Genomic DNA, 21,948 nt, shown 5'->3' with positions numbered 1-21,948 from the left:
CCATCAGTTCACTGGAGTGACTTAAAAAAAAAAAATCTCTTCAGCAAATGTATATATTTCTTGTTGGTTCTCCCTTTGCCCCCAAATTTATTTTAATAGTGTTATAGAGAGATACTTGTTGGATATGTGTTTTGAATCAGTTCTCTCTCCAAAGTGAGAGATGATGCACAAACTGTTCTGATCTAGTCATAAAATTTTATGGAAATATGTGTTTTATTTATCAAAAATTAGTTAATCAATATCCATCCCATGGACATGTTTCAACTTCAATTTATATTCACTTTTTCCCCCTAGATGGGAAGCAATATAAGGAAAAGCAATTTCGACCTAGCTTTGGTTAACTCTGATTCCAGCTGATATGCTGTTAGTGTTTATATGTTAAGTCTGGGATCTAAGTCAAAATCCTTTTCTGGAGACTATATAAGTTTTAAAATTTCAAATAACAAATTATGTGTCCCTTTAAGGCAATGACACACATTTCTCAAAGCTCTTTCTTTAGATCTTATAAGTCCTTGTAGATTGGGAAGAGCACTCATTATATGTAAAAGCTATTTTTCTTGTAACAGTTTAAGAAGTGAAAAACCCATATAAACAATGAGCTTCTTTAGGACATTTGTCTTATGTATTATTACCAGGTCAAAGTACACAGTGGCATGTACACACTATCAATACATGTGGATGGCTGAACTTTTTACTCTTTTTTTGCATTGTGTAAACCCACACCTGAGATGATTCTTTTGATATAACCCATTAAGTACTTTTCTGACATTGACGCTTTATAGCAGTTAAATGTCCTACTAATGTTCATCCCCCTGGATGCATGATTGAATGCTCCCAGTCAAGATGGTAGGCTGACCACGTGCTGTACCAAGCTCTGCTCACCCCAAATCTCTACAAATGATGGAAAAGATGATGAAAGAAAACCCCCCATAAACACACTAGAACACAAGAAAGTAAACTCAAAGTGGACTGGAAGCCATAAGAAATCCCTAAAAGACAGATTTGAAGAGAGATCAGCTGAAAGAGGAAACAGAACCCAAAGAGAATGTAAGAGAGAGGGCTACAAAGAGTGGGAGCCACAGAGAGTGCTCTGCACGCTCTCTGAGGTGAAGAATGCTGGGGGCAGGAAGGAGCCGTGCGGGATTACTTGGAGGGATAAAGCAGGTATGGGTAAAGCCAGGAGGCTGGACTTCTACCCAACACAAATCCTGAGAACAAGGACTGAGCCGTTGGGCAGGCAGAGCCAGCAGAGCTCCAGCCACTACAATGTCCAGGAGGGAGGGGGGTGTCCCGGCGAAGACTAGCCATCAAAGCGCCTCACCCAGACACACTCGGCCACTCTCTGGCTCCTCTGAACTCTGTCCCCTCTCCCAAGCCGGCTGCACAAACAGAAACGGCAACAGTTCAACCCAATCTCCACTACGTGCACAAACGTCGAATCTCCAAACATCTGGGAAAAGCCAAACGGGAGAAAGGACTCTGGAGTCAATAAATAGAACTCACCCGAGGAAACAGTAATACAGCTAGAGAGGTGCAAGGAGATACTGCATCTAAAAGAGGATCAACTAGCTGCTGTCATAATGAAAATCTTTTATGTTATGTTTAAGCAAAATAAAATGTGATTTAACATCTGCAACCATCGGATGACATGCTTACTAGTACTGACGGATACCTGAGGCTACTGCTTATGCCTACCGTTCTATTACTCAGCTATTTTCAACGGGGTGTTTATTTGGGCATTTTCTTCTTTCCCCTTTAATAAATATAATTAAATTGCTGCAATGATTTGAGTCTTTGTGATATACCATGAACTTTTTAAAGTGCTTTTAATACATATCCATTTAATCCTCCCAGTAACCCTAAGACAGAGTTGACTTACTCTCTCCATGAATGGATGAGGCTTAGAGAGGCTAAGAGCCCTCCTTGGGGTCCCACAGTAAGCAGTGGAGCTTGTGCTGGACCCCAAGGCTCTCTAGCAACAGAGCATCTGCTCTGAACTCTCCTTGATGAAGAATAATTGTGTAAACACCTGCAATTCTCAAAACAAAAGAAGGACTCCCATCTTTATAATACATCTCACTTCTCATGGATCACTAAGTGTTCACAGGACTTTCTGCAAGCTCTCCCAGCCACTTCACAGCGAGATTTAAAAAAAGGTTCCAGCTTACAAAAATATAACGACAAGCTCGAAAAAAAATTGTTTTTGTCAATGCCACATCCACCTCTTTTTTTATCATTAGGCTCTCAAATGTGAGAGTCTGTGTGAGGCATCCAAACTTGAGAGTACGTTTCTTCAAACTCGCGTACCTTTGAAGATATGTGAAAGGTACCTTTTAGTTTAGGACAACTGCCTAGCTTTCTTTTGCATTGACTTAATTTCTTTTAGGTGCTATATGAACATAGGCCTATTTTCAAGATTAGATGCTTAATACACTAAATATTGTTGAAGAAAAAGATGAATGCTGCTACCAATGATGAGTTATATAGGTAGGGGGGTAACCAGGCAAGTACGGTTGCACTTGGGTGCTGACTGCATTCGGAGCATAGAAACAGCCAGTGCTTTTAACTCTGCTCATGCCTTAGCCCTCCTGGTCAGGTTCTGTGGAGGGGACTTGAGAGGGCCATTACCAAGCATGGACACCTCCCAAGGAAACAAGTGTGGCCACATTGGGCAGGACTGTGGGCTCCATTGTCATTCTGGCCTCTGTCCACACAGCAGCAGTTCTTACAGTGATACACAATTATTCAAGTTTTCAAAGGCTGTTTGTCCATTTTTTTTTGCCTTGAGTACCATTGGTGGTGCTAAATATGGTTTTTTAATTTGATGAATAGTAATTGTATGCGCCATGTGAAAAACACTGTGCTGAGCTAACCTGAGGCCACCGCAAGGCAGAAAGGAGAAAAGAAACAAAAATGAGAGGGAATAGAGAACAGAAAAAAGGAAGAAAGGAAAGAAAGGGAGAGAGTGGCAGGACGTCTCAGCTGTTCCGTAGGGGGAGTGCTACACTCCTCCAGCTGATGGTTGGGGTCAGCTGTTGCGTACAAGGTAACCACCAACTGTCAAAACAGTGAACCAGCTAAAGCCTTTGAAGGGTTCCAGATATCCCTAAGTGACCCCTGGACCTCTTTGTGATCCTGCAACTAAAAGGTTAATGACTGAGTTAGCAAAGGACTTTCAGGACTCTGGTGCCAGCCACCCAGACGTTAGATATTTGAATAGCACCTTTGTACTTTCTCTAACTAAGCAAATTTTTAAGATCAACCATAGGATAGGACCTATTTGCTTGAACAGATCACTCACACATTTTCATGTTTCAATGTAATCCCTAACTTCTAGTATCCTGTCTCAGCATTATAGCATTTCTTTTGTTTTCAGAAAATTACCTATGGTTTAGAAATCCTTCCTCTCGCCACCATCCTGTTACCCCCTCGCCCACTGTAACAATTCTCATAGCGCAGTATTTCTTAATGTGCTCCAAGAACAAGCTGCATTAGAACCACCTGGTGATGTTGGTAACTAGTCCAATTCCTGGGTTCCATCCCAGGAAATTTCTTGAACTAGAAAGTTTGGGGGCATTCTTATGCAACTTAAACTTTGAGAACCTTTGAAAGACTAAGGCCTAATTTTGATGTTCTCTAGCTCCTTCGTAATGTATTGTTATGAATTCTGAATATATTATTGATGAATATATGTGTGCGCATACACACACACACACACACACACATTGTTGATCAGAATGTCTATCCATTTTGGCGATCTTTCTTCTTAGAGACCTATTTAGTATCAGAATGATCAAGAAGACATGTAAGGGACGTTGGTTTGCATGGGTGTCCTTGTAATACTTTAATTCAGGAAAGCACCAGAAAACTTTCAAATCTCAGGTCTGGTAGAAGAAAGCCACTTTCCAGCACTCTTATTTTTTAAGGATCTCTGATTATTAGGCTCCGAAAATAGACAAGAGTATAAAATGATCTGACTATCACACCAGTGTGGAACAATTCAGTTCCTGTCCTTGGATTGGAATCGACCAAACTAGAATAGATATATTCTCTTTATCAGCAGTTTGTTTCTAGTAATATAATGGCTATCAATAGCAATATAAAATAAAACCACTTCTCCCCCTGGCCAGTCCTTCCCACTAACTCCTCCCACTCTTAAAAGAGATGGTGAACAGGCCCTTGAATAGGAAACTTCTGTTTATATGCAAAGGAGGACAACAGCTAAGTTTAAGGTGTGGGTTAGAGACAGCTGAACTATTCCAAATAAGAAAACGGAAAGAGTGTTCTCATTTTTCTTTGCCATTGAGAAGGAGAGGTCAAAGAAATGAGGAAAAGAGACGAGATGGTGAGCAACAGGGGAGGCGACAGGAGCCTGAGTTGCAAAATACCTAGCTGTTTTTGAAAAACGGTGGTTGCCAATATTCCGTTTTACATTTCTCTCCCCAGTGCAGGGGGAACTTTTCCGTTTCTGCACATCTTTTGTCACTCAAATGCCTTCAATGGGTGGTTTGCGGTGAAAAGCAAGGAAAAGCACCAAGTCTTGTTCGGGTGACTGCAGTACAGCACAGGGTCTCGGAGCCAATTCCTAAGCCATCCAAGTTAGAAAAAGCAGGGGCTGAAAGCCAGAAGAGACCTTGAGAATTTAAGCCACTTGGCCAGTCATTGGTCTCCTTCGGGATCATTAGATTTTTTCATAAAACATGGGCTTGGCGTTTGGAATTAAGTTCATCTAGATTTTAAGGAGCACACTAACAGCTTTTCTATTTCTTACCTTAGATTTTTATTTTAAAATCATGTTGATGGGTAATTCTCTATGGTTTTTTAGTAGTTCAGAATTCAGCTACCTCTTGGTCCTCGTGCCTCCATAAAGCTCAGTATTTTCTGCGGGTTTTCCTGACAGATTTCACTGACCCAAAAGAAAGGAGGTTTGTGGTGATGATATGAAGGAATGGAAAAGAATACCATGAAAATGAAGAAGAAAGCAGAAAAATAGGAGGGAGACTGATGGTGGGGAAGTAGAAGGGTATCGTTTGCTAGGTTGAGGTCACAGGCTATAGCTGATTGTTTGTGTCCCCACCAAATTCATATGTTGAAACCTAATCTCCAGAATGATGATTTTTAGGAGGTGATGAGGTCATGAAGGTAGAGACCTCATGAATGGGATTAGTGCCCCTATAAAAGAGACTCCAGAGAGCTCATGTCCCTTCCACCACGTGAGGACACAGAGAGAAGACAGCCATCTACGAATCAAGAAGTGGACTCTTACCAGACACCGAATCTGTTGGTGCCTTGATCTTGGACTTCTCAACCTCCAGAACTGTGAGGAATAAATTTCTGTTGTTTCTAAGCCACTCAACCTATGGTATTTAGCAGCCTCAACTGACCGAGATAATACCTCATCTTGTAATAGTCCACCCAAACAGTAGGTCCATTAGATAATCAATCTGAGTTGGCTGAGCAAGCTGGAGTTCCCACCTGGTAGATAGAGATCTAGCAGAGGATCTAGAAACCACATCTCGTTGCACGCCACTCAGTCAGAGCATGATTAATTTCTCCCCACAAGGACTAAGAACTCAAGGCTTCGGAGAAATCAAAGAAAGCCTCTTCCTACAGAGAATGAGGTTTCCTGCTTGTCAAACAGCTCATATCGGGTTGAGAAAATTCTCTTTAATTTAGAGTGATGTGAATGACTGAAATATATTTTATAGCCTTGCCCTATTCTCCTTCCATATAAAACTCCTTTTCAAAAAATGGCTGAGGAGCAGGTCATGGTTATATTTGTGTGTGTGTGTGTGTGTGTGTGTGTGTAGCTTTTCCATGCAATCTATATGAGCCAGAAACTAAAGACTGGAGAGCAGAAAGAAGCAGGGGTCCTGGAGAAGCTGCAGTCCAAATTCTCAATAGCTGGGAGTATCTAGCGTACCTCAACTTCTTTAAGGTGACCATTTGGAAGAGAAATAAGAAATAGTGCAAGCTTTGAAAACAAACCACTAAGGGAAACTCTTTTGGGTATCAGTCTAGGTTTCTTTTTACATTTAATAATAAATGAATGACTTTTATTCCAGATGAGGGGAACAAATATTCAAACTCACTGCCTTACCATTTTTTGGGACAGACTTTTAGTTGCCTGGTTACACCAATCATATCCCCACACTGGCTCCTTCTGAAAATCAGATGAGCTGTCTTATTGCTCTCAAGTTTACAAGAACATCAAGAAACGAGAGTGGCGTTATGTGAGAAGAACCTTTCTCTGTGCCCCTCTTGATCTCAACAGGCCTACTGCCACCCCTGGAAAAAGACCCACTGGGTTGCCAGGAGCGTGCCGCTGGCTGAGACAGCCGTTGTGGCAGGCAGGAGTGCAGGTGCAGAGGATGCAGGCTGTTGTCAGAAATACAAACAGCTGATTCTACAATGCAAAGTCTTACTTTGGGGAAAGAAAAACCTCATATGGTTTTTTTGTTCAGATTTTTTTCTGTAACCAGATGTCTCATCTTCGGTTATCTTTTCCTGATAATATCTATTGCTATTGGGTGTTCTAGATGTTTTTTTTCTACCTTTGATATGCCAGACAGAATGAAGTATAATCTTTTTTCTTTAGTAGTAATTTAAACAGCAGAGAAATACGTTTCTTGTCTATCTGTTTAGTAGCGGTTAATATAGCAGTTAAATTCTCCAACTTTTGAACTTTTTTTTTCTTCCTTGTTTCTCATATGTTGGGAAAACAAATAATCTTGTATTCTAGATGGTTGTCTGGGCTTTAGGGCCATGTCATAACTATTATGATTGTGGTTTCCCTAAAAGGACAGGGAATTTCCAGATATTTTTGTAAAAACAGGTAGCTGGACTTTGGCTCCGGAGGCGTAATTTTGTTCTTCCTATAACTGGAGTTATTTTCGTGGTATAAAAGTTAATTTCATTTGGTTTTGAAACTAGAAAACATATGCATAAAGAGATGCTTTTAGCGTATGAACCCATCATATTCTGAAATAGTTTTCATCAAGGCAAAGAAGGAACCTTTAGTAGCAAATGCATATTCTGGAAATACAACCCTTTTAAAAAAAGAGTTTTATTTAGCTTGGCTTAGAAATTATTTTAGCAGGTTATATGAAGCAGGCCATCTCTTGGCCCATAAACAGACTAAATTATAACACGTACATTTGCCCCAGTCTTCCTATCTAGTGTTAAAAAAACTTTTTGCATGTGTAAGCACAATTGAAAGTAAATCAGAGGAGCTTTTATGTGTTAGATTATTAGACTCGTATGTATTTGTATTTTATCCTTAGACTTGACTTTCTTTTTAATCTCTTTCCTTTCTCAAATAAACTGCAATTCCATTTTAATGCTTTTACCTCAATGGGTTGCATAACTATTTTAAGAATTAAATAATTTGCTATTTTTTTTTTTTTGAGGAAGATTAGCCCTGAGCTAACATCCGTGCCCATCTTCCTCCACTTTATATGTGGGATGCCTGCCACAGCATGGCTTGACAAGTAGTGTGCAGGCCTGCACCTGGCATCTGAACTGGTAAATCCCGGGCCACCAAAGCCGAATGTGCAAACAACTGCTATGCCACCAGGCCGGCCCCAAGAATTAAATAATTTTGATCAAATTTGGCATATATTAAATCATCTCATATGCATTTCACACTTTAAGGGCAAGTCAGCCATTGTAAAACAAAATGTTTATTTATTTTACAAGTGGCTATATCTTCTTTGATCTAGCATAAATGCTACTAATATTGATACAATGCCAGTTGATAGGCAATATTTCCATATTTTCCTTATAAGTAGGTTAAAAACATACCAACTTCTGCCTCTGGATCACAGGAAGAGTTACTACAACAGGGTAAATCATGGCATGTTGCTCTGAACGAGGTTTTGCAGAAATCTCTCTTTCCATAACTAAGAAAAGAAATAGTCCCTTTTCTAGGCATGGTGAATATCAGTATAAGGAAACTTTTCTCTGTAAATTAAAGAATAAGTATGCACTAGTGTTGTACTCAAACTAATATTAAAAGGCTAGCTTGTGCCTGAGCAGTTAAGAAAGCATTTTGAAGGTCGAATTAAGCACCAAGCAAGGAACCAGGAACCTAAATCTGCTGAGGGGACTTTTCAGTGGCAAAATCACGTAGACCCTGCAGTGAGGGAATTTGCCTTCCACACAGGTCAGCCCCAGGGGTCCTATCCTCTTCCAGGCTCATTTTCATATCCAGTATTCTATTCTTCTCCTAGTCTAAGTATAAACTGATTGGCTGAGAAAGGCTTACGATGTTTCTGCTCTTGGGGAATTTGCTGGTTAGCAGGAGTCAGATTCTATCAACAGTCCAGAAGTGACACACCCATCAGGGAGCTGGATCTCCTCCTCGCCCAGCCTTGATCATGTCCACAAGACTCCTTAGAATAGAAGATTAGGGGAGGGGTCTAGGCACTGGTCACCTAAGTGTCCTTCACCAGGGAGCCTAGTCCAGAGGACATGAAACAAGGCTTGCAGTGGGCATTCAATTCATTTCAGTTTTCTTTCTGCCATCTTGCTGTGTGCCTTGTGAAGGGGTGACTTGGTGGCCCCTTTGGAAATATGGCTGACCCCTGGATTATAGTTGAAATATTTAGTCAGTATTAAATAATGAGGGATGGGACTTCTAGGATGTCTGTCCTCCAATTCTCAAATAAAGGAGTGAAAACAAAATAAGGAAAGATAAACGTTATCCCAAACTCACTAACAGCCATCACACAAGAAAAGAAAAATAACCTCATGGATAAACTTCAAAAAGTGGTGGCTAAGGGGAGAAACAGCAGGTTCTGGTGCCATGGGAGGCAAGTGAAGCTTTCCACCTGTTCCCCGGGCCCAGAAGCAATATTGGGGGAAGACAATGATTCTGGAAAAACCTGTGAATTCTCCCTAATACACTCCAGGTTGGAGAAGTGGACTCATGGGTGAGTGAGCAGCCTGGGCAAGGTCGAGGAGAACCCCATAGCATGAAAGCCCTAAATACCACAACAGGAGCAGATCAGAAGCAGAAGTGGGGTGAGCTGCCATGGGTCACCTTCCTCTGGGACAGGATCCTGAATGAGGTCTCAGAACATGGAGCAGAACCCAGGGCTCCAGCAAGGACTGCCCTTAAGAGCATTCCAGCTATCCTTCATGCCACAGAAAAGTGTATTAGAAACAATACTCAGAACTCAAATCACACCTCTTAGAGGAAGACAAACTTATGCTCGATTAGGGCAAGCAGATGCATTTGTCATCCATCAGTCAGATCAAAAGAAATGGCGGGACCTCTATGCATATGGAACAGAAAATCCCTGAGAGGAACATCATCTCCCAGGAAATATTGACAATAGAATGGTTGACACAGACACATCTTGGCTAAAGGTTTTAAACCTTTAGGGCAGAGATTTCTTTGGGAATCCAGACAAAAAAGCAAATTATTTTCAAAGGGGGAAATTCAAGTTTGCCTCAGACTTCTCCACGGTAAAATTAAATGCCAGAATATACAAAGACCACGCAGATTGCTTATAAAAATGATAAAAATATTGGATGAAAGAAGCCCAGAGGCTGCTGCTGGGATAGATACAGAAGGGAACAGGCTGACTAGGAGAAAAGGGTGTAGACTGGGGAGCTGGTTTATTTAGAAGAGCAGAGGAGAGCAGTTTAGAACTCAGAGAGGAAACACGAAGACTAGGAAGCTCGTAGATTTGACCAGGGATTTGTGTGGCCAAGAGAGAAGATGCTCTGTCAGAGGCATCTCTGTTTTGAAGTTAAACCCGGATAAGCCACTCAATTAACAGTGCATGGTTCCTCAGACGCTTCAACCTGGAATCAAGGGAAGACCTGGAGATCTCATGGAAAACTGCTTTCCTGGGGATTGAGAGGGCTGGTGAAATAGATTGGGCTCAGGCTGGAGCTAAAAATAAGACAAGATGCCAGCCACAAAGCGCACACCAGGCACCTGGAGAATTAGCAGAACAATGTATGCACGGCCTTGTTGCCACTGGAAGCCGCACCACACTGGCAGTTCCAGTGAGTATGCTAGAGGGCTTTGCTGCCAGCTTTTCAGTGTGCTGAAATAGTCCAGTCTGTGAGATGTTTCAGAAAAAGAGTCTTAGGATCCACTTTTTAGGGACCTTGTTCTTAGCTTCCAAGTGCACAGTAGCATGTCAATGCTGCTAGAAACCCTGCTGTAAAAAATCCACTCATCCCCAAATTTCTTCAATGTGTTTGAGCATAGAATCTCTTTTTCTTGTAAAGTCTAGGAGCAACACGCACTGATATAAAATGCTTTTCAATATATAAGTATCTCACAAGGTAATTTTAAAAGGAGAGAGAAGGGAAAGAGAAAGGTGATAGCTTCAGGGTCTATGAAGGAGAATCTTGCCCCCTCCCAGAAACAAGTTACTTGCTGGTGAAAGTAGCGCAAGCACCTTTTAATTCCAAATTGCTGTAGGCTGGATTAAAGTGACACGGAAGTGGATAAGGAGGGGGGTCAGTCACACCATTAGCCCTTTGCTAACTCCCTCTGGGACTCTGGCCTTATCCCTTCAGCTGTCAAGATGCCTAACTGATTATTCTTAAAGTAATGTATGGAAAGATGAATCTTAGTTTCTCTCTGGTATTAAGAACAAGACCAGAAAAAGGGTTGGATGGAATATTTTCCAGCAGGTTTTACTAACTCCTATATGCAAACCAGCAGTCAAGCCAGGCGTTCTTGGCAACCCAAACTTTGCTGGCGAGGTGTACACAATGATGCTGGCGAGGAAGTCCTTTCATGACTGGTCTGGGAACCAAAAGGAACCAGAGAAAAGGTTAGTTCAGAGAACATTTTGAATTTTTTTTTTAATTTAGGCTTTTTTAACCTTAAATCATTCTGGGAAAAAAAAGTTATTAGCTCCACATTCGGAAAAGCAACATGTTATATTCAAGCTTATGGTTTACAAATAAGTAAGCTGAATAGATGTACAGTATAGACCTTGTACATAACACTCATTTGCATGAAAGCTCCATTCAATGGAGTGCAAGTCTGTGGGCAGGGGTTACCTACTTTGCTGAAGTAGTCACTAAGCTATAGAGAGTATTTATCCTAAATTTTGATTAAATAGACTTTAATCAGAGGACAAATCTGAGCAACTAACAAGAGTTTATATTATTTCTGTTCTCTGAAGATATAATGGTAAGCAGACTGGCCTCTGTCTTCATGGAGTTTATAGTGGTATTCTTAATTTAAAAAAATGATGTTTCAACCAAAGAACAGAGAAAGGGAGAGGAATGAGGATTCTTTGGGTTTCACTTATGCTTGAGTTATTATCTCAAGATATCCTATGTATCACGAGAGGCAGCCCAGCAAGGGATGTGGGGGGACGCGGGCTCTGGAATCGCCTGCCCCTGCTTAGTCACTTGACGGCCTTGGGCAAGCTATCTGACCTCTCTGAGCTTTATTTCCTCACAGAATTCTTATTTCATTGGGTTCTTGAGAGGAATAAACGGGATAACATCTATCTGATATCTAACAGGTCCTCAATAAATGACAAATATTTTTAATGGCTAATATATCAGACAAGGTGATAAAAGATGGAGGGTAGGTAGACTTGGGGAAGAGCTTTAAGAAACTGGATGTGAACCTGGAAAGGAAGGAATGAGGTAGAAGGCTAAGAAAATAGTTTTAAAGTTTTGAAAGCCTACAGAGTTATTAGACGAAGTTTTAGTTAATTTAAACACTATATGCATTCTAATTCCAGTATATTTTTAACTTTCCTAAATGGAATGCTAAATTAATAAGTATTTCTATTGTGATTTAGGAAAAATAGCAGTGGCTGGATCCAGAGGCAGCAGATCTATTAAGAAATTCTCTGTGTTCAGAAAATAAATGCTTTTTTATGATATGTATACAAGATTATTTTCTATATCACTGTTTCTAACATAAAAAGGTTGGAAAAAATACAAATTGCTAAACCAATTAGGTGATCATCCATTTGCCAAAATATTACACAGTTCTAAAGAATAATCAGTTACCTCTTATTAAAATGTGGAAAGATATTTAAGATTTTTTAATTATTACCTTTTTTTTTTTTTGAGGAAGATTAGTGCTGAGCTATTGTCTGCCGCCAATCCTCCTCTTTTTGCTGAGGAAGACTGGCCCTGAGCTAACATCTGTGCCCATCTTGCTCTACTTTGTATGTGGGATGCCTGCCACAGCATGGCTTGACAAGCGGTGTGTAGGGTCTGCACCTGGGATCTGAAATGGCGAACCCTGGGCCGTTGAAGTGGAATGTGCGAACTTGACAGCTGTGCCACTGGGCCGACCTCTAATTATTACTTTTTTAAAAAGCAAGGATCAGAGTATTGCATATAATATCTTACTTTTTGAATAAAAAGCAGGGGATTAGTATCTATGTTTATGTTTGCTTGTGTAAACATAAAGAAACTTTGAATGGATGTAGAAATTAAGAAGAGTGGTTTTTGTGGGGCAGAGGCCCAGGACTGAATATGACTTTTCACTATATATCACTTTGTATTTGATATTCTTTGAGCCAGATATAATTTCTATTTAAAAAATAAGCTAAGAAATTTAAATGCTTTTTAAAAATGTGTATGCTTTAAAGGGGTGTTATTTAGAATTTAAAGTAATGAATCAGCTTGCTTTATCCTAACACCAACCTGAGGTCAGTTTCAATTAAGAAGGGTTGAGTCCTGATTTGTGGAAGAGGCAGATGAAGCGGGAACAGGGTCCATTTTGGAGCATTTGGAGTAATATGCATGAAGGGATCAGAGGTTGGAGGTGGGGTACATTGATGAGAGGATTCAGAATCTAAACTGTGTCACGTGGCACCTGAGCAGTGGGGATGCATGTCAGGATGGGGGAAAAGGGTTGTAAAGGCCAGGAGAAAGAGGGACAGGATTAACTCTCCTTAGTAAGCAATTTTGCTCGGGTCCCTTAGGGCTGTATTGCACTGAAAATCAGCTCAATGCTGACCTTGCCTGGACTGTAGAGCCAGAAAGAGGACTTCACCACCATTTCAATAGCATGACATCAGACAACTCCTTACTACCAACCAAATCTGGTAGTTGAGTGGAAACAAAGATGGAGGATGTGGAAGAAAACGCCCAAGGATTTCTGTTTAACATCAGAACAATTCCTTGACATGAGGTCAGACCCATAAAATGGAGGTTATGATAGTTAACTTTTTATCTGAGGTAAAGAAGCACAAAGAAAGAGAAATAAGAAGAGATCTTTTAGAAGGTCTCACAAAAATAACAGTTCTGAGTGATGGACCAGAATTAAAATAAGAAGGAGACAGGTGAGGAAGACACAAGTGGGCTGAAACTTTCTGGAAGAGAGAGGATCGTGGGGTCATTCCAAACTTGCTTTCTACATGATAAATTAATAGAGGATTTGATCGCTCACTAATTGGTTGACCAGCACCAAGAATATTGATCTCAGGAAGATGACATATCCCAAGATGCTTCTACAGAGCCAAAAAAGAAAGACGGCCTTTATGCCTAGAACTGTTTTAATTAGACCATACTTTTTTAAGGAGAAAAATATGTCTAATGGTGGTGTAGCCGCTTGTAAGCAGCTTATTCTTCCTCCTCACAATAAACAGGTGCACATTATTTGCCTAAAATATTAATCATTTCAGGCATAAATGAGCTTCTCCCATCACAATGTAGAGTTATAAATCTTTACCAAATCATTCAGTATCAAATTATAGCACGGGCCATACTATTGTGGTAACATCTCTGGTAGAAAACTAAACTAATTAATCAGAAGGAGAATAATGTATCCCTTTGTGTAGCTTATTATCCTAGCTATCTACTATTTTATGAGTCAGAAAAGTTCAGAAAACTTTGTACCGAGAAATAGAAGACAGCTAAAATATAAACCGGAAAGCGTCATTTCAAAAGAGGGCTCTTCATCTCATTTGAATATTGGGCTTAGGAAATGTATGATGAATTTGTGGACATTTCGAATCACTTGGAGGAGGATTTCTCAACCTCCGTACCGTAGACTTTTGGGGCTGGATGGGGGCTGGATCATTATTTGTTGTGAGGGGCTGTCCTGTGCATTGTAGGATGTTTAGCAGCATCCCGGGCCTCTACCCACTAGATGCCAGTAACACCCTCCAGTCGTGACAATCAAAAATGCCTCTAGACACTGCCAAATGTCCCCTGGGCATCAAAATTGCCCTAGGTTGAGAACCACTGACTTAGAGGTTTGCTCATCTTTCTGTCTAACTCCTTGATGGTAGAAGGAGTAACACACCTCAGTCTCATTCAACAGAAATGAAACCCGACTAAGGAAGGAGATGAAAGCTTATCATTAAACAAAACTACTTATCAATCAGGTGGATGCTTTTCTCCCCACCCCCCAAAACCAGCCCACCAAGGCATTTTCTCATGGAATGCCGACAGAGAACTAAGGATTTCTACCTTCTCAGACCTCCCCCACCAAAGAAAAAAAATACCAACGTCATCATATACACAGGCGTACCAGGGATGGAATCATTCCTGGCTACAAACTTTTCCCCAGAAGCTAAAACACCCTCTGATGTGGAATAAAACATGTTAAATAGCAAACAAGAAAAGAACTTACTGTTTCCAGAAGCGGCTTTCCGGAATTTCGTCAGGTCAACATTGGGTGGTCTGTTGGGTTTTGGTGGGGGTGGGCCCAAGGTAAACAAAGGAGGCAATGGCTTCTGCTTAGGGGCAGCTGAATTCTTCTCTCCCTTTTCCTTTTCTTGACTTTGGCCCCATGGCCCTCCCACGGTCAGCTTAGAAGGTGCCTTAGGGAACTTGGCAGGAGAAGCCCCGGAAGTCGACTCTTCCTGATTAATTTTGCTCAGGAAGACGTTCCTAGCAGCATCTATCTTCCCGTCTTCTTTTTTTTCTTCAATATTTTTAGAGAGGCCTGGGCCACCTCTGCTTGCTGCAGGTCTCAGAACCACTCCAGGAAAAGGTGAGCTTGATGTCTCTCCTCCATGGTCTTTATTTTCTGGGTCTTCTCTTGCTGGTTTTAAAGGGCCAGTTTTGGACTTGGCTCCTAGGGGGGCCAAGGGTCCTTTCTGTGGAGCCACATTCTTAGTGGGGCTCTCATCTTCATAGGAGTCATCGGTGCTCACGGATGGCTTCTGGCCAATGAGGGGTTTGGGGAAGAGGGGCTTGGGGTCATGATCTGGTGGGGCTGACACAAACTTGCCTTTGACTCCCGCCACCTTGGGGAACACTTGCTTCTGTTCATTTTCCTGGGCTGGGGGATTAGACCCGGACTTCGGGCCTGGTGGCTTTAAGTCATGGTCTTGGTTTACACTGTGAAGCAAAGGCTTAGTCCCAGGAGGCCGTGGAAACACAGGTTTGGAATCTTCTTTGGGCAAGTTGAAGGGCTTGGGGCCTCCAGGTTTCGGAAATCCTACTTTCACTTCAGGGTCTCTGGTTGCTGAGTTTGCTGGGGATCCAAATCTTTGGCCCACTCCAGTTGGCTTTAGAAACGGGGGCTTGGGTTCCTTGTCAGGCTTTTCCTCAGAAGAAGGTTTCACTCCCAAAGGTGGCTTTGGGGTCCCAAACCTAGGTACATTGCTGGGTCCTGCAGGAGGGCTGGCATTTCCTTGGTTGTCAAATAAGTTCTTTTTCGCTTGTACTCCCGAAGGTGAGTTTTGCCCTGTGACTTTGAAGGGTCGGCTGTTGCCTGAGACCTCCTCTGTCGGGTTGGCCCCTGTGTTAAACTTCGCCATGAGGGACTTCACATCTGCTTTTCCATCCTACAAGCACAGGGAACAAAAACTAGCTGAGAACCAGAAGTCTCACTTGCACAGTTTAAAATACTACACTTTAAAGGGTTTCCTGGTTTGAGGCCTGCAACGTTGCTGATTGGTTAGCGAGATATTGTAACATTTATCTTCCTCTATGGCAAAATAAGCTGTGAGAGTTTCTAGAAGGGGGAGGGCTATTCTTGCACATACGCGCTTTTTTTGGTTGCCTTAGACTGACTTGCGTATTTTTGTTTAAGTCACAACTTATCTTTTCCCTTTCCTCTCACTGCTTCTCTAGCAGTCTTGTTGGGTTCACTTTTGACTTGCTATTATCTGTTTTGCTTTACTTGAAAAAATATGGAAGTGACTAACAAATAACTTCTTCCATATTTTACATTTGAGCCTCCTAAATAGAAGCTGCACTTGAAAAAGAAAGTAAGCTCTTCTGTAAATTAAGGTTGTATGCTTTATACAGCAGGGCGATGTTCAACCTCTCTGCGGTCTGCAAGAGATGGTTCCTTCCCATCCACATTTAAGGTCTGTCTGTTTGCTAACAGGGAGATGTGGCAGAAAAACCCACTCATTTTTATAAGAAAAGAATAAAATGTTTTCCTTCCTCCATCTTTATAAATATTTAGTGCTAATGATTCAACTAGAAACAGACTAGCAGACAGACTGGGCTCACTTTCAGGGCTAGTCTCGTCCATGGGGCATAGTCTGGGGGCAAGTGGGGAAGAGGGCGGGGAAGCAGCAGAGACTGGCTGGAAGTCTCATATCCAGACTATTTTTCCAGTCTCATCTCTTCTATAACGACCTTTATCTCTTCTTCTCAGAAGTCTTGTTACACCGTTTCTGTCGTCCTTGTCTAGAATTAGGGTATTATTTAATAAAGATAGCAGGCAGTCACCCTTCTCTGTGAATATAATCCCATTTAATCTGGAAGAATTCATGGTGTATGTTCTCTTCCTCTCAAAAGCCAGAGTGGGATTTTCTAGTTCTTTTAGAAATATTTGAAAATCTGAGGCTTTAAAAAAAATCGCTAACGATACACATATGGCCATGACAATTTCCATTTTCGTGCTGTAAAATTCACCTACGAAAGGTTGACTTACTTCCACCCTGACCTATCATTGCCACATACCCAAACACATTTCATTTTTCAAGGCCCCACTCAAATACCACAAAACCAGATCCTGTCCGGTTGGGAAGAATTGCTCCCTCCTCTTAACTCATGTAGCACTTCAGGCACTGCTAAAATACCGCTGTGTCACTTCCTTTCCTAATAATAAGAACCACCATTTAGTGTGCAAATATGTGTCTTTGATTCTGAACCATGCACGTATCTATATGGTCCCATCTCATTCTTTTAGCTAATGGCATTATCTAACTCCAGTTCACAGAAAAGAAAAGGGAGGTTGAAACTGCAGGACATCATCACAGAAAGAGCATGGGAACTTGGTTTGAATCGTAATTTATTAGGGGCCTCAGTTGCACAATCTATAAAATGGGGATAACATATATCTACCAGAATTGTCCTGTGCTTTAGAGATGAAATTTGTAAAGTGTCTGCCTGGCCCATAGCATGGGCTCAATATGTGGAAACTATTATTATTAGAAATGTTAATTAGTGTATTTAAGGGCTCACAGCCAGGAACTTTGAGCACAGAGTTGCCAACTCTGGTCTATCTAGGGCTCCAAAGTCCAGAAACCGTTTCATTCCTCTTTGCATCCCCACAACACCTGGACCAGGCCCAGCATCCTCAGGGTTCTAATATATATTTGGGGAATGAAGGTCGGCACTGTGCTGAACACTGTGAGTTGTGATTTTAAAAGAAATGGGGCCCTCAGCACGAGTTTCTCCCTGTACCAAACTGTAGTGTGTGTATATTTGCAGGATGAGGGTAAGGAATCCAGGCAGGAGGAGAAAACCAAATAAAAGCAGCATTTCCAGCTTGAATGTTGCTCCTTTAATGTATTACCCTATATCCGAGTCATTGAAAGCATCTTGTTTTCTACCTTGCCTGCTTTTTTATCCCCAAGATTTCCTCAAATCCTCAAGAAATCCCTGAAGGCAACAGGCAGGAAGACACAGAACCAGGGAGTTTGGGTCTCGGCAGAGGGAAAAGGAGAAGGTGGGACCTGCCCTGGGCCTCCAGGGAGGTCACAGCTGCAGAGGACTCCAAACCTGAAGACGCATAAAGAAGGATCAACACAGAAATTTGCTCCCCATCTGGGAGACAGTCTGTCTCCAGGGAAGAAATCTTTTATTCCAGACTTACTCTCTATTTTGTAATTTATATTCTAGACCTACAATTTCTTCTAGATTTATAATAAGAGGCTGCACAGCAGAGTGATTAAGAACACAGACTCAGAAGCCAGACTGCCGGGGTTTGAACCTTACTAGCTATTTAACCGAGGACAAGGGATGTAAGTTCTCGTGGCCTTAGTTTGCTCACCTCCATCATGGGAATAATGTTGTGTCCTAGGCTGTCAGGAGAGGAAACAAATTAGTATTTGTAATGCACTTTAAGAGTACCTGGAACATAGGAGAGTTTCCTACTTTTATAAAGCAAGTGAAGCTTTAGAAATCCTCTAGTCTGCCTCTCTCACTGCACGGGTGAGGAAACAGAAACCAAAGGATTTAAGTGGCATCCTACTTAGTTACAGCAACTTCATGTCTTTGATTTTCTGGGGGAAAGCCCAGGAAATACACTAACCCATTGTCAAACTCCACATCCTGGTTTTAGTTTAGAAAATATGGAAGTGGCCGCTTTGGAATTGAAACTTAAGTCTCTTAGCTGCCAGACAGACCCATGAGGCAGGGCAGTGTCATGGTTAACGTACAGGCTCTGGGATTACTGACAGGTTCAAACCTTGACTTTGCCACTTACAGGCTCTCTGATCTACCAAGTTATCTAACCTCTCTGAGACTCAGTGCTCTTCATCTATGAAATGAGAATATAACAGTACCTATTTCTCACAGGGTTTTGTTTTTAAATCAGGATTAAATGGGGTAATGCGTGTACAGTTCTTAGATCTAGACTTGCATGCAACATACATCCAATGATTATCCGCCATCATTGTGTTTTCTAATTCACTAGTCGTATAACATCATTTTTGCCAGATCACCAAATTCTGAAGTTACAACAGTTAATGTTATGTCCTAATCTTAAGTTAACGTGACTGGAACAAACATATGCTGGATAACATAATAGAGTTACTATGTTTGAGTTTGGTTTACCCACACTCTCAAACTTTTCACTGGCTGTTGAGATAGGGAAAGAAAGAATAGGACACTTTGAAGAAACAGTAACAGCCCCTGAGCTTACTAATATGTCTGGCAAATAACAGCCCAAACTCTACAGCTCTTTAATCATTTATACTGACTGTTTAGCTTTAGAGTTTGTTTGGTTGTTATCATTGTGAATTAGTTTATCAAATAAAATTTTCAGCACCCAGCTTCGCCCTTAATCTTAACAATAATAGCTAGATTTCTTCCTTAATGATGATAGAAAGGCAAAAATGAATTAAAAAATTTTGACCTTCTCCCATCCTGATTTCATTGTACATTGAATATCTATTCCATTTGCTAGGGCTTTTTTACTTTAAAAAAATTAAAAAAGAGGGTAGGAGCAATGTATTGTAGTATGACAGAGTGAAAAGTAAGGCAGCTCCAAGCCCTGAACCTCCACACCCTAGAGCCTCACGTCTAGGGGGATCCTACACCCTGACTTACCAGTACGGGACGAGCCTAGGCCTACTGTTCTGGAATAATTATTAATAACGCTCCCTTTTACTCACAAAATTGACCTGCTTTAAATGATAAATTTCATGGTGAACTCACCCAGTTCCTCACTAGAGGCAACCACTGTTATTAGTTTCTCATGTATATTTCTAAGCTATACACATACGAATATATGTAAACACACACACATACACACACACACATCCGTCCTTCCTGTCGCCATTTTTTGCACAAATGGAAACCCCTGCTTTGCACCTTGCTTTTTTCCAGAAGTGATATTCAGTGGCTACACGCCAGTACAACTGGATGCTTGACCAGCGACCATTCTGATTGTTTGATACCTGTGCAATTCCAGTTGTTAAACATTTTCGGTGTTAACTCTGCCTTTTTCTCTTGCCAGTTGATCTATATCAGTACATGTTATTGGTACAACCTCTTTTTTTTTTTTAAATAGACTTTATTTCTTTATTGTTTAGAACAGTTTTAGATTTACAGAAAAATTAAGATAGTACAGAGAGTTCTCATGTACTTTATACTCCGTTTCCCCTGTTATTAACACTTTATGTTAGTTTGAAAGACGTTTTTAATTTTTAACGATTTAAAGATTGGGCTTCTACTTATTCTTAAGAAGAGGTATTTCACAATCTGGAAGACTTCAAAGTTTAGGATATTTCAAGTGAAACAAACATTTCATCTCAAATTACTTGAAATTTCTTTTTCAAAGTCATTTGAAGCAAGTCATTATTATTTCCATCTGTTATGTGCCTATATAATGTTTAGATCAAACTACTCCCATATATTGCTCTATAATCACACAGATGGAATTGTAGAAACGTTCTTGATAGAAACGAATTTCCTTTAGCCCCTAGATATTTCCCCCTTCCTCAGAATTATAAACCTTCACTGGTATAAGCTTATCATGTTTGCAACAGCCCCCAGGAAGATGTTTCTTAGCAAAAATGCTTTTGCTACATCCTCTGGATTTCCAGTTAGCAATTCCACATTCCAGAAAATCTTCTTTTGCTTTTAGCAATCTATATAAATGTCATGAGTCAAGGACATACTTAAACAAAGGCTGAGATGGCATTCAGGACAGACTTCGAGAAATGGTACACATCAAGAAAATGCTTCCTTTTGTAGCTAGTTCATCCACATATTTTTATGGAGAAAATTAAAAATACCCTATCACTGTTATTGGCAACAAGGTTTTGTTTGGCCTGGGATTTATTTTTATAGTATTTATACTTTTTTAATATATCTTGGATATTAGGTTAATCCAGTGGTTCTCAACCAGAGGCAATTTTGTCAACATCTGGAGACATCTTTGATTCAAAGGACCGACTGAGGGTGTGCTCTTGACATCTAGTGGGGAGAGGCCGGGGATGCTGCTAAACATCCTACAATGCACAGGACAGCCCACAACAAAGAATTATCCGTCCAAATAGTGCTGAGCGCTGAGGCTGAGAAGCCCTGAGCTAATCCTGTTGCTCCTGGATTATTGAAAATGCTTTACCAGAAAGTCTGCTTTTAACTTTTTATAGTAGAGTGCACTCTAAAGCCCATAAATGACTGTGTAGAAACTAATGAATACAAAAAGGCTTCCACTAGAGATTATTTTTAAAGTTGCATGTCTTTGAAAGCCTCATCTTTGTAAAAATCATTTTGTAAAGCACAAAAGAAATAAAACACCCAGGAATCATGGGTAACTAATGAATTTTTGTTTCATAAAGGTTGGCCCTGAGCTAACGTCTGTTGCCAATCTTTTTTTTTTCTTCTTCTCCCCAAAGCCTCCCAGTACACAGTTGTATATTCCAGTTGTAGGTCCTTCTGGTTGTGCTCACCTCAGCATGGCCTGATGAGCAGTGCCATGTCCTGGCCCCAGATCAAACCGGTGAAACCCTGGGCCGCCCAAGAGGAGCTTGTGAACTTAACCACTCGGCCTTGGGGTGGGCCCCAATAACTAATGAATTTAAAGTAACTTTGAAAACTGAGTTTACCTCCTTAAGATGTGTTTGTGTCACTTTTGTAATTAAAGCTATAGGAGCACGAACCACTTCGTGGACGCTGCTGTTCTTCCCCAGATGAAGCCCACGGAAAAAGATAAGAAAATGATTTCACTTGATTGCCTGTCAAGTTTTTAATCATGAGGGAGACAGAAATAACAATAGTTCACCAAATTGGTCAGTTTCTCTTCCTTCCTTCCTTTCTTTCACCTTCCTTCCTGTCTCTCTGTCTCTCTCTCTCTTTCATCATTGATCAATTTTACTGTGTTAGTTTTCTTTTTATTGTCATGTCGAGATAGCATGTCATTACCCAGGACTTACTTGGTCGGAATTGCTGGTTCTTCTCACAGAACAAAATTAGTTCCTACCACTGACCCCATTGCCCAGAACAGAACCCCAGGCATAGCAGCATCAGAGGATAACACGAGGATGCGAGGAGGAGCATATTAAAGGGAAAATG

At 41.0% G+C, this 21,948-nt stretch overlaps 1 protein-coding gene across 4 annotated transcripts in view; it reads right to left on the bottom strand.

Annotated features, from left to right (window-relative positions):
• Positions 1–21,948, bottom strand: part of FYB1 (FYN binding protein 1) — a 156,602-nt gene that overhangs the window by 74,606 nt on the left and 60,048 nt on the right. For all 4 annotated transcript variants that reach the window (XM_070519737.1, XM_014831213.3, XM_014831214.3 and 1 more), the window contains exon 2: positions 14,588–15,749. In XM_070519737.1, the coding sequence (XP_070375838.1) occupies positions 14,588–15,722 (1,135 nt within the window). In that variant the 5' untranslated portion in view covers positions 15,723–15,749. The remainder of the gene's footprint in view (positions 1–14,587; positions 15,750–21,948) is intronic.

This window comes from Equus asinus, chromosome 10, assembly GCF_041296235.1.
Source record: "Equus asinus isolate D_3611 breed Donkey chromosome 10, EquAss-T2T_v2, whole genome shotgun sequence".
Lineage (NCBI taxonomy): Eukaryota > Metazoa > Chordata > Mammalia > Perissodactyla > Equidae > Equus > Equus asinus.
Note: the sequence above shows the minus strand (reverse complement) of the source record. Positions and strands in the feature narration are given on the sequence as shown.